At 41.6% G+C, this 13210-nt stretch overlaps 1 protein-coding gene across 6 annotated transcripts in view; it reads left to right on the forward strand.

The window, feature by feature from the left end:
* Window positions 1-11921, forward strand: part of NUP153 (nucleoporin 153) — a 46324-nt gene extending 34403 nt beyond the window's left edge. For all 6 annotated transcript variants that reach the window (XM_056330221.1, XM_056330225.1, XM_056330223.1 and 3 more), the window contains 7 exons: window positions 375-989; window positions 3012-3206; window positions 3809-4651; window positions 6327-6695; window positions 8394-8666; window positions 10162-10321; window positions 10791-11921. In XM_056330221.1, coding sequence (XP_056186196.1) covers window positions 375-989; window positions 3012-3206; window positions 3809-4651; window positions 6327-6695; window positions 8394-8666; window positions 10162-10321; window positions 10791-10875 — 2540 coding nt within the window. In that variant the 3' untranslated portion in view covers window positions 10876-11921. The remainder of the gene's footprint in view (window positions 1-374; window positions 990-3011; window positions 3207-3808; window positions 4652-6326; window positions 6696-8393; window positions 8667-10161; window positions 10322-10790) is intronic.
* The last annotated feature ends 1289 nt before the right edge of the window (window positions 11922-13210 follow it).

Raw genomic sequence — 13210 nt, forward strand, 5'->3', positions numbered from 1 at the left:
AGGCATGGTGTCTTAAAATGGAATTGGATTATTTCTAGTCTAGGACAGACAGACAGCTTTCAGTACTGTTTGTTCACATTTGTATCTACCAGTGAGGATTTGTATTTAAAACTTTCTTGGAAATGAAGAGTTAAATTGAGCTTTAAATAAATGTGCTTTTGTGTCCTGGTGCAGCATATGAAATTTCATCCCTTTGGATAAGATTTCCAGGGACTTCCTCTTGTGGTTAGTCAGGATGTATAGTTGTAACCATTGGCACTTGGTTTAAATTCATGCAGTTTTGTATTATAAGTAATTTACATGTGGTGAGGGTCCTGCTTCATCAGTAAGATCTCTTCCTATTTATGTTGTTTTGGTTTTTTTTTTTTTACTAGGTTTTACGTCTGTGAAAACACACTCTCCAACATCTGCACAGCCTGTTACAAGCACAGTGGTCTATACAAGGCCTGCAATAAGTAGTTTTTCTGCAGTTAAAGACACCTCTAAACAAGCATCCTCATTTTGGCAGTCTGACCTACATGACCCATGTCTGCAGAACAAAACTACAGATGGCAAATGTGTAACATGCGAAGCTGCTAAAGTGTCCACAGTTGAGAGTACGAAACAGACAATAAGCTCAAGTCCATGTGTCGCCTCTAAGGCAGCCGTCCCTACAGCAGGGACACTGGGCTTTGAAGACAAATTTAAAACAGCACCCAACACATGGGATTGTGATACCTGTCTGGTCCAGAACAAACCTGAAGCTACGAAATGTATAGCATGTGAGACACCAAAGCCTGGAACGGGAGTAATGCCTGCTCTGACATTGCCAGTGGTCACAGACAACTCGGTGACAGTGACATCGTCTTCCACCAGCACTGACACAGCAGTCACTTTGGGGTTTGGAGACAAATTTAACAAGCCAAAAGGCTCTTGGGACTGTGCGGTGTGCCTTGTATCAAATAAGGCAGAAGACAGCAAATGTGTAGCTTGTCAGTCCGAGAAACCAGGTTTGTTCTTCTCTTTTCTGTTGTTTCAGTCTCAGCCTCTGTGCATTCTTTACAGAATAAAATATGTTGTGTATAAAAAAAAAAAACCAAAAAAAAACCCAACCAAAAAAACCCACCCAAACCAAACAAACCCCAAAACCAAACGATAAACGTTCAGCAGCGTGGCTGTATGCCAGACAGGATGGGATTAGTGGCTGTCTGCAGGACTGGTTGGGTACAGGCACTTTGGAGGTCTCAGCCCAGATTCCATGTCACATGAATTGAACTGATTGTGAAATGTATTAGTGCAGAGCTGAGCTGAAGCAGATATACCCTGCTCTGCAGCTGGTGGGGAGAGATGACTAAACTGGATGCCTTAATTAACTTAAAACAGATTTACTCATTTTCTTTGGGGAAAAATGTGAACTTTCAGAGTTAAAACATTACTGGGGTTTTTTCTCTTTCAAAGCATAAGTAGAAACAGTATTTACAGAACATGCCTGAAAAAAGTCTCCACTCAGAATTTGTGTGTAATTGAGCAGAGGTGAGGTATGAAGCCAGAGTTCAAGACAGTGTAGTTTTAACTGGTCATCTTAAGCTGAAACCGTATGTTCAGCTATGCCTATGGAGGCCAGCGGTAGCCCCAGAACGTGAGTGAGCTTGTTCTGGAATGTCAAGGTCCTTCCAGGCCTTGGGGAGGTGGGTGCCGCCTTCAGTGCATTGCTGACTTGCTTCCCATTATATGTGATTGTTGTAATTGATTAAGAGTGTGGTGAGTTTATTGGTTTTAAAGCACAAATAATTATTTTAATGTTAACTTGCATTGGCTCTTAATATGTCAAAAAACACCTTTGCAAGTATATCTGGGGGGATGGGGGGAACAACTATGATGGACTAGACTGGGCTTTTGCAATCATGCTGTACAGTAATGGTGTAATTTCTTGAGATAATGAATTTCAGAGGGAGCTTATTCTCATGGACTTCGAGCCTCAGAGTGATCAGCTGGTGCTTTTGTCTGAGACTCTAGCCACTGCAAGGAGGAATTTTGCAAGTGTGAGGGGTTTGCCATGACCATCGTGGTACAGAGAATTGCACAGTTAGATTGCATCTGTCAAGGGGACGAGTGAAGCAACTAAAGTGGGAGGATTAAAATTCTCTGATATGCTGTGGAAGAGAAGGCCTATTCCTGTCTCTACTGTTTTGAATTTGAGGCGTTATCTTCTGCCTCTTTTAAATGCCACCCTCAGTGGTTTAAAACTGTAGGTAAACATAACAATTATGTGGATGCTTTTGTGTTTTTTGGATGTTCACTTCGGTCCTCACAGTTACAGAGCTGAAGGGTTCTGTCAGGGTGCACCATCAAGTGACAACTTGCCCTTTAAAGGGGAGAAAAATCAGAAGGCGAGCATTATCTTTTGGGCCTCTTCATGGAGGCTGCTGGAGACAGTGTAGCTTGTGCAGCAAACACAGTTGTGGGTTTAAGAGCTATATGTTCTTCTCTGGTGGTTTTTTTTTTGTTGTTGTTTGGGGTTTTTTTGGTTTTGTCATGATGTAGTTTTGAACGTGTCTGTCTTTGATTTTGTGATGAATCTTTCTGGTAAATTCTCAGCCTCATGTCGCTTGACAGTGATTGTTAACTTGAGTGGTGGTAATTTTGACTATGGGTTACTCGTGTCACCAGAAATTCTTTTAGTAGTTTTAGTTGAATACAGTGCCTTTAGTTTACATCTGAAGTAGGCTGCGTTGCTATATTGTATGAACTGCAGTTGCTTTTTAAATGTCATTGGTTCAATTTATGCTTAAAATCATACATAATTATAAAGAAGAATCTTTATATATTATATATATATATAAAGATTATATATAATCTTTATATATTTGTTGTTTACTCTCTCAGATTGAGCTTGACAGAAATGAACTTGTGGTTTGTTCTTTTACTGTTCTGTTTATCTGCTTTGTGATTTAGTAATAAGAGCTTCTTAAGAAGTTTGTGTTCACTTTCTCATTTAAACAGAATGACTAACTGTCTTGCTTATTTCTAAGGGAGTTCAGTGCCTGTCACCAGTAGCAGTGTTTCTACGTTTTCTGCTTCTTCTGGAGGATTTCTGGATTTAGACAAATTCAAAAAGCCCGAAGGAAGCTGGGACTGTGAGGTCTGCTTGGTCCAAAACAAAGCGGAAGCCACAAAATGTATAGCCTGTGAATGTGCAAAGCCAGGCACCAAAGCAGAGGTCAAAGGTAATATTAAATGAGAAAACCAAAGGTGTGCAGTCTGCAATTTATATTTTTCTTTAGGTTTTGCTTTGTGTGGTGGTGTGTGTTTGGTTTTTTGTTTTTTTGGTTTTTTTTAAGTGCAGCTATTTTTCCGTTGAGGTATGGCAAAACCATTCATTTTTTGTCTAGGAATATTGCTTGAGTAAGGTGATGTGCCTATGTTTCCACACCCTTTCTGCAGAAAAAGATAATGCTTGTTAGAGGAGAGCTTGGATTAACCACATCTTTCTTTTCAAGCCTTGTGTATTACTCATCTGGAGTTTTGACTAAAAAGCATGATCGGTTACAGAAGTTAGCAGTATACTTTTCAAAGCCAGGTGGAGGACAGAAGAGTACCATTGCGAAAAGGTGTTATGTAGAGAGGGAGTGCGGAGATTTCTTACTTGTTTTGTGTTTGTGTTTTGCTTGGTTTTTTGTATGTGGGTTTGTTTTTGTTTTTGTTTTTTTTTTGTTAAATGGTTTTCACTCTAGGAAGCTTAGGAGTAGAATCCCAGCCATGTAGCTGAAGCCTGTATTATGTATTACACCGTATATGGCAAATGTAACATTATTGCTTATTTCTGCAGGATTTGGTACTGCTCCTGTGTCCACAAATGCTGCAATGCCATCATTTACCTTTGGTGTCCAGTCGTCCTCCTCTGAATCTGCTCATACGTTGGGTAGCACAGGAAACTTTAAATTTGGAGAACAGGGGAGCTTCAAGTTTGGCATTGCGTCCGAATCTGCATCCTCCAACACTGTGACTGGGGGATTTAAGTTTCCTGCTAGTTCAGGGGACTTCAAATTTGGACTTTCTTCCTCAGACTCTAAATCAGATGACAGTAAAAAAGAAAATAAAACTAACAGTTTTACCTTTGGACTTCCATCTACAAGCAGTCAGGCTCCTTCAACATTTCAGTTTGGGACAGCGAGCCTGGGACAGCAGGAGAAGAAAGAGGAACCAGTTTTGGGAGGCTTTGGTTTTGGCACAAGTTCGACTTCTTCCATAGCTACCAATGAGAATAAGACTGGAGTCAGTGGCTTCACTTTTGGAACTGTGGCAGAAAAGGAGGGAGCATCACCTGCGTTTCCATTTAAGAAATCAGATGAGAAAAAGGATGACACCCTTTCAACAAAGGGAGGCTTCTCTTTCGGCAGTGTGGAGTCTGCACCTGCCTCACAGTTTGTTTTGGGAAGGACAGAAGAGAAACAGGACTCTGTCACTTCTGCTGCTTCACTAGCATTTGGAAAGAAAGCTGACAATGAAGAGTTAAAGGCACAACCTATCTTTTCAGCTGGGACCGCTGAGCATACCAAAGAGGAGAGCACAGCAAAACCTATGTTCAATTTCAGTTTTGTTAAACCATCAGAGAAGGAAAGTGAGCAGGCAAAGCCATCTTTCGCGTTTGGGGCACAAACCAGTACTTCAGGTAAACAGAACGTCTTTTGTCGTCTTGCCTACTTGTATCCATCAAATAATAACTCTGAGGCCGTACTGGACAAAATCCATGGGATTTGGTGTATATCGTGCCTTAGAGCTTCAGAAAAGACTTAATTACTACCTGCAGCCTGCCTTTAGTTCTGGTTGTTGATGTGCAGACAATATGTAGCAATTCCTTTTTAGACTTCAATGAGTTTTAACAGGAGGTTTAGACAAAAAAAAATGGCCACACCTTATGGAAGCTGGCTTGCTGCTTGTATGAGCACAGAAGCTGGATTGTCTCAGGAGCAGCAGCAAAGCTGGTAACAGAAGCTGTGGTACGGCGCAGTATCAAGGCCTCACACTGGGATCGTTTGTCATAGTGAAGGGGAATGAGGGGGGGGGGGGGGGGGGAATAACTTATTCCCATGTACTTGCGGCTGTGCCACAGGGTGTACTGCTGTTTCTCTACTGCTACAAAGGTATAAAAATCACTTCATAGATATTACACAGATTTGTATTCCTTTAATTTGTTGAAAGTCTGCAGTGGAGGATTGAATCCACACGATCACGGTGTGGAAAAAATCTGGTTGATAAATTCCATTTGTGTGACTTGGCGACTGTCTTTTAGAGAACAGAATGAGTTTCTAACTTCTGAAGTGATATGGAAAAGGTCGTCAGTTAGTAACCCTGAATAAAAGCAGTATGTATGGTTATACTGGTTTTAATGACAGTATTCTTACAGTGGAACTGCTACTGAACAGACAGGTTTTTGGAGGATTGTGGGCTTTGGGGGAGGGGAGATGGTTGGCAGAGGTTGAGGTTGGGTTTGGATTGGGTTTTTTTTACCTGCCAAGTAAAGCTTTGGAGCTTGGTTTAGATACGGAAATGTGATGAAGCACCTTGTGCAAAAGGGAAATTTTAACAAGCATTCTTAGGGATGTTACAGTCCCTTAAAAACGGCATAGGTGAAAAGGGACCGTAACTGCTAGAAAAAAGCACAATGGGAAAATTGAAAACAAAATCACAATAACGAGAATTAGACCAGTAGCTTAGGGAAAGCTGAAGAATGACTGACTTTAAAAAGATAGCTCTATTTTAAGTATGTAGAACTGCATTCAGTACTGTATAACAGTGGTCTTAATGGAGGGTTGCTCTCTGCTACTGCTGAAAGCAGGTCTTGGAGGTGCCTAAGAACAATGAAGCTTGGAAGCATTAGGCTGGGGGATGGGAAGCTTTGCCTGACCTAAAGCTGTAGGCACAGGGCTATGTTTTCCAACAAGCTACACATGAAAGTGTATCACAGCGTTTTTCAATACTCCATTTAGTAAAGCCGTAAAACTGTTACAGGTGATTGATGTTGTTGTTCGAAGAACATCTGAAATCCATTTTGTTTGAAGAGTTTTAGAAGTGCTGGTTAATCCTGGTTCAGGTAACGACAGCCAGGGGTTGGTGTTTGTAACCGGTGAAGCCTTGACTGCGGTGGTGTCCTTGTTCTTTGCAATTCTTCCGTTCCTTTAATTGTGGATGGCAGCAATCAGCACATTAAATCTGGACCTTAGGTAGGCGACAGTAGTTGAGGTGTCACTCAGGATTGCTTTTTGTATGGTCATTGAAACAGGAGCCTCTTTGCTGTAGTTTGTTTGGCATTTCTGTGGTGGTTTATGTACTGTTCTTCCTTTCAGATCAAGGAGCAGCAAAGCCATCCTTCAGCTTCTTGAGCTCTAGTTCCTCCAGCACAGTCGTACCCACCACTTCAGCCAACAGCAGCAGTATGTTTGGCAGCACGCTCTCTTCCTCAAATCCTCTGCCGGTTCCCGCTCCCTTCGTGTTTGGACAACCCAGTAACACTGTGAGCAGCTCTGTTTTTGGCAGTTCCGCAGAATCTGCAGCATCTCAGTCATTTGGCTTCTCTCAAGAAAACAAACCAGCAACCACATCTTCTAGCACTGGCACGGCTCATGCTTCATTTCTCTTTGGTCCGGGAGCCAGCAGTACCAATGCAGCGAATTCAGGCTTTACCTTTGGAGCCACAACCACATCGAGTTCCACAGGTACGTTTTTAAATAGATGCTCCTCTCATTTTGCTGTTACATCGTGGACCAAGAAAATAGTGTTTCCGGAATATTTTACTTTGGAGAACGTGTAGGCCAGATGCATGGAAATACAGAAAAATACTGAGTATTTATATTCAACAATATAAATTGGGGCTCGGTTTTTCACAATTTGGGAAATACAGTTTAGTAATGAACTGGTGGCAGCATTGTTCTGTACAAAGGACAACCCGTTAGTGCATTTCAGTTTGCATAGGAATTTCTCAGCACGAGAATGATAGTTCCTTTCTTCTCACTATCAGTCCAGTGTTTGCAGTTAAAATTAGAATTACAACTTTGCTGATTTTTCTCTCCCCTACCTAAAACTGTCAATGGTTGTAAGTAATGTAAAGGTCTGCAAAATCCTTCCTTCACAAGTATATATAAACACCATACTTCTATGCACAATTGCTACAGCTTAAGGATTGGTTTCTAACAAGCATAATGTTTGTTAATCTTCTGGCAATTTAGAGAAGACAGAGATAAGAATCTTGAAAGTTTCTTCATGTTTTATGTTACCTCACTGTATGAATTTAGCAGTATGACACAAGATGAAATCCACCAAATCATCTGTATTCCTGCTAGCCTAGCAGTATGTTGGAAGTAAGATTGAACCTGTGAGGAAGGGACTTTGTCTGGTTTGATCTGATTGCTTACCTTTGTCATTCACAGAAATTAAATTTGCACACTTCTTTGGCTATCAGAAACGGAGAAAACGGTCCTAAATTACAACGGCCAGCAGATCAATTTAACTTGCTTACAAATCAGTAACTTTCAGTGTCATTTTGTTAGTGGGCAACGCTGTATTTCACTCATTTTCAGAAAGTATTTTTTTTTTTTTTTAATGCAGAAGCCTGCATTAACTTTTACCATATATCTGTTCATCTTCTTGGAAAGAAAAACTGTCAGCCATTCCAAGTTACGGTGCAACAGAGGGTATTTTCCGTTGCATGAAGGCTGCTTAAATCGCATTAATAGTGCTGTTTCAAATGTCCCTTTTGCGTGGCACATCTGCTGCGTACGTTCAGAGTCACTGTTCAGTCACGTATTTTCATTTTGTTATTTCTGCTGGCTATGCAGAGCCGAAGCAGCTAAACAAATGAGCTGGCTGGCTGTTGCGTAGAGAGCTACGCTGCTAACCCAAGTTCTTGAGTACGGAGAGATGACTGCAAGCTCGATTTAGCCTCTGGAAGTTGGTGATCACTTGGGTAGGGAGGGGTGCAGTTGCTGACAAGAAAGATTCACGTTCTCCTGATCCTAATAAATGAGGAGCTGTGTTTTGCATGTTTGAAAAATTAGTATTCTCCGTGGGTGATAAGAACAGCTTTTAGTAAATACAAATGAAAATGTCGTATCCGTGGCAGTCTGTTTCTGGAACATGAATGCTAACACAGTGATTCAAGTTGAGGCAGCCAGTGTGTTTGAGATTTGTCCGATTCTTGTAAACATGGTGCTTCTCATCTTACTGACAAGAAAAGGTGCAATTCCTGTTGTGGCTGACACGGTATTCGTTTTATTTACTCACACAATTAGTTGGAAATTGAGATGAGTATTCATCTTCCAGACTTGGGAAACATGGGGGTTCAGGACCTTTGTAGATTGATTTTGTGGGAGGAAAAAAACCTGGCATATACTGACATTTCTCTTCTGTTCCCCCAGGGGCGTCCTCTTCGTTTGTGTTTGGCTCTGGGCCTCCAGCGCCTGCTGCTGGCCCAGCATTTGGTGCCACTCAGCCACCGGCGTTTGGCCAGAGCCAGGGGTCCAGCCAGCCCAGCGCCCCAAGTTTTGGATCGCTGTCGACAACGTTGTTTTCAGCTAGTGCTCAGCCTGCTCCTCCTGCCTTCGGCGCGGTGACGAGCAGCACCCAGCCCTCGGTGTTCGGGCAGCAAGCGACCCCGCAGCCGGGTTTTGGCTCTGCTACCCCCAGTACCGGTGAGTGCTGACCATCCCTCCGCCCTTCTGGTCTCAGAGATCCTGTATTTTATTTTATTTATCACAAAGTGCACCTTAAATTACATGGGGAAAGAAGACTTCTGCCTTGTGCGCGTATTGAAGTGTGAGAATTGCCCCCTGTAAAATAACGGGTAGAGAGTTAAGTCACTTGTGTCTCGCTCGGGGCTGCGGAGGATGAGCCCCAGCTGTGCCAGCCGCACAGTAAGTCTGCACAAGGGACTTGGCAGACATGGAGGGTGCAACACTACCACTAAATATTGGGGTTTATTTTCCTGAGAAATCTAGTGATTAAATGAAAAAAATATTTTTCGAATACATGAATAATAATTATCCTCTTATTTAAATAAATATTTTATTTTTAAAATAAAAATATTTATGTAATGAATCCTTTAATGAAATAAAAGAAATCTTATTCATTTTGAATAAATGAATATGAATAAATGAAAATAAATAGAAAACCGTGGAGTATTCACTGGTAAGATTGTACAAACCAGAACGGCAGAAGCGCTGCAAAATTACTGGTTTTGGATCTGTTGTAGTTCTTAAGTTATCTGACTTCATTACCAGGCTTCCGCAAATTATTTGGATTGGGGGCTCCTCCTGTGTGAGAGTATGGTCAGAATTATTTTTAAGCATTGATGGGCTAAGACTTTAAATAAAGTTCTTTTTGCTAATGAAGTATAAAATACTGTGGGAGGGGAGCAGAGCATGATCCTTAAAATTTATATGTAAGAAAGATAAATACTAGTAATTACTCAAAAAGAAAAACGCTGCCAGTACATACATATTTGATCTCATCACATAAAATACTTAAAGGGAAAAGGCTCCTTTTTTCCTCTCAGAAGTTTTACAAAATGGCCTCCATTAAAAGTAACCGACATTTTTGTCCTGGTCACTAGATTATCTGGTAAACCACATTACTCCGTCAGTCTTTCATTGTACCAGGTAGCAATTTAAAGATAAAAATCTGTGTGTTTCTTAACAATTACTTTGACGATAGGATTTTTTTGTTTGGTTGTTTGGGTTTTTTTTGTTTTAAGATGAGGTGTTGTGTTTGCATGTTAAATGGGAGGGAGTCCCCGTATCGACTGCATGGACGCAAAGTTTACTTATATAAATCTACATGTTTCAACACTATAATCTAAGACTTTATTAATATAAACTTCAGTATGCACAGGTATAAACTTAATGGTGGTACAGAAGTTAGTGCGCAATTCATTAGGGGTGTGCCAGCAGCATTACTTTAAGAGTCCCTTTAAGATTTTCTATTAAAGTGAATGAATTCTTCTCTGGACTGTTCCTGTAGTAACCTGGCACTTCTGGTGCCCCCCACCTTGTAATCCTGAGTGACCTGTAAAAAAAAAAATAAAAAAATAAAATCATTAAAGGTAGTGGGAGGAACATGAAGATTTTGCTGGAAAGGATGAGCTCAAATTTTAACTTATTCCCTTCTGCTTCCACCGCGCCTTCCCAGGTTCTGTATTCCAGTTTGGAAGCAATACTTCTAATTTCAACTTTCCAAGTAACCCAAGAATATTTACTTTTGGTGCAAATTCTCCTGCGCTGGCAGCACCGGCCCAGCCTTCTGGCTCTTCGGGATTTCCGTTCAGCCAGCCTGCAGCATTTACAGTGGGGTAAGAGACCGTATCAGAATTTCCCTTGAGCTTCGGGTAGTATCGGTGGACAGTGTCCAGCCTCTGCCGCTGTTAAATCGTGAGGTGTTCAGATGAACCTCGGAGTTTGACGCTAGATTGGGCACCTGCCTTGCGTTAGCCCGGCTGGCGAACTGGGCAGCGGTGCCTGCAAGGAGCCTAGCTGTCAGAAAGGTCACTCGTCAGCGTGACGGGAAAGGGTCTGGCTCCTGAAAGGTAAAATCCGTACCTAGCCATGACGCTGCCACTTAACCTTCTGAATAAGAGAGATTTAATTGGTTTTGGTTTCTGGAACTCTCTTCCTTCCTGTTCATCATTATGCCATTTGTTGCCAGCTGGTAACTAGTGAGACAAGACTATGAAACAGTTGTTCTGGAGTATCTACTCAGTGCTGCTACTGAATTGTCAGCTACGCTGTCCTAAACTCTGAACTACTAATTTCTTTTGATAGGACTAATGGGAAAAATGTTTTCTCTGCCTCTGGATCTTCGGTTTCTGGTCGGAAGATAAAGACTGCAGTTAGACGTAGAAAATAATCGCCCGATGGGTAAAGCAACTTTGGAAGCAGCTACTACCCCGCATTGTTCAGTTGTTGGGATCGTACCTCATGCTGGGTTAGCTGAAGTCGGATCTGCCTAAAGATACAAAAGAACTGCTGCCCTTTCCTTCCCTCCCTCCTCCCCCGTTAGGTTTGGGGTTTTTTTTTTTTTTGTTTTTTTTTTTGGTAACGAATAGAGTTGGCAACAGGGCCGTTCTCAAGCAAAAGTATTTTAGACTCCAGCAAGTTACTTCTTTCACTGACTCGGCATGGTCTGGCTGTAGCCGTGAGTAGAGCCTGCACAGTGAATGGCTTGTACAATACCTCCTCATCTGCACCACTATGTGCGCTCATCTGCGTTTACTGACGCCTCGAAATTGTAATTATATCAGCGAGGGATGCTGTATAGAGTAGAGAATGTTGATAACGAATGATTTCTATGCTGAGTTTGTGCCGGTGTATGTGTGAAGTGAGTGAGTTTGAGTGTATCGTGCACTAAAATTTTCTGATAGAGGAAGACTGATTAAAGGATGATCCATGCTAAGGACTTGTTAGATCTGTAGTTCTTCATTTAATAATTATATGCTATTTCTATATTTTCATTCTTACAGCCCTTTATCACCTGTCTCGCCTTTGTTATTTTATTATGAAATGTGTAAATACAATTTTGTTTCTCTATGTACTTTTTTGGCATAACAAATCTGTGAAATTGAAATTTTAATTTTGTGTGTTACGGCCATTTTTGTTTAGTATTGTCTCAGATTTTATGTAAATCCCATTATTCAAAGTTGCCTAAATCCATTTAGAAAATCTTTAAAATTGGGAATTCTTAAAGTAAGTTTATTGGCTTTTCTGATCCATTTTTGTTTGGACCAAAAACCAGTATTGTACAAAGTATTAAGTATATATTTTTATATTTACTGAAATGGACTGTGGTGACTTTGGATAATAAGGAAAAGTTTAATATTAAAGCCATGTTTATTACAGTATAATTAACATGTTAAACCATGGGATAAATGCCATCAATAAAAACTATGAAATATTGTCTGTCAGTTTTTAACTCTCCAGAAAGGCAGCTGCAGCTGTGAGATAATTCATTCAACCTGAGCGCCGTCCTGTGCTTTCTCCAGCCTCTTCTTTTTGCCAGTGACACTGATTTTAGAGACTCTTAAATTAGTCGAAGGTTCCCTGCTCGAAGGATGGGGGAGTTTTACTGTATATTCAGCGTGGAGCCGTTTGTCAGTGTGGCAGGCTGCAGTTCATTTTTACAGCGCTCTTAAAGAAAAAGCTAGTGTTACAAACATTTACCACCATTGTCACTGAAGAGGAAAAAGTACACCGGATTGTAAATGAGTAATTTGTGGGTTTTCCACTTCTGTAGCAGTTGGAGGAGTTTCTTAGAGAACAGGCTTTATTCTAGTAAAAGGAGAGGAAGTGCTCTTGGTTGGCTGGGGACGGCAGCTGAACTTTCACAGTGCTGCGTTTGTGATTGAGATCCCAGTGCTTGCTACAGCTACAACTGGAAAGCCCTGATAATCGCGTCAGCTTTAAATGCCTTCAGAGGCAGTGCTGGGTGCTTTGCGAGCACTTCTGCATCTGCCCCAGTGCTGCTCAGCACTTGCACTGTCCTGTGCAAGGAGATACTTTTCCAACCACCAAGCAGACGTGCCAGGACAAAGGCTAACATCTGTTTACAGGGGTGTCTGCACGTGTAGAGCTCCAATCACTATTAATATAAAAAGAAAATAGCAACTAGGCTTTACAATCACACATAGAAGCTGCTACTCAGCCATATCCTGCCACTGTAGCTGTGGAAGGATGTTCAGTTATGTATTTCCAGATGTCTTAAATCTAAAAATTGCCACTGATTTCACTTTTTCCCCTTAGCTCCATCACCTTCCACGCAGCTTGTGTAAGAGACAAAAAACCAGCTTTCCCAGCAGCATGCTGTACACACATTTCCACCGACAGGCTCTCTGTTCTTGAACTGTGGTATCTTTCTTCAGTGGCTGTGGAGGGGGGTGGTGGTTGTAGCTGAACTGGTAGCAATAAAGTTGTAGCCACTGGTGCTGCTTTACCCTTCCCCCATCGTGAGTCTTGGTTTGTAGGTCCCTGCTGCAGTAAACAGAACAAAACTCTGGGTTTTTTTAGTCCTACAGAAACTAAATAGGCAAAACTCACCCTAGAAGGGACTTCCCTTAGTTCCGACAGCTCTGGCTGCTGGCAGGCGGATTGTCACAGCTGAACTTTCAACCTCAGTGCTTAAACCAACAGCGCTGTTCTTTGAAGGGACAGGGGAGGTGGCACCGCTGACGTTCTGTTGCTGCTCAACA

Source organism: Falco biarmicus, chromosome 3 (genome assembly GCF_023638135.1).
Source record: "Falco biarmicus isolate bFalBia1 chromosome 3, bFalBia1.pri, whole genome shotgun sequence".
NCBI classification, from domain to species: Eukaryota; Metazoa; Chordata; class Aves; order Falconiformes; family Falconidae; genus Falco; species Falco biarmicus.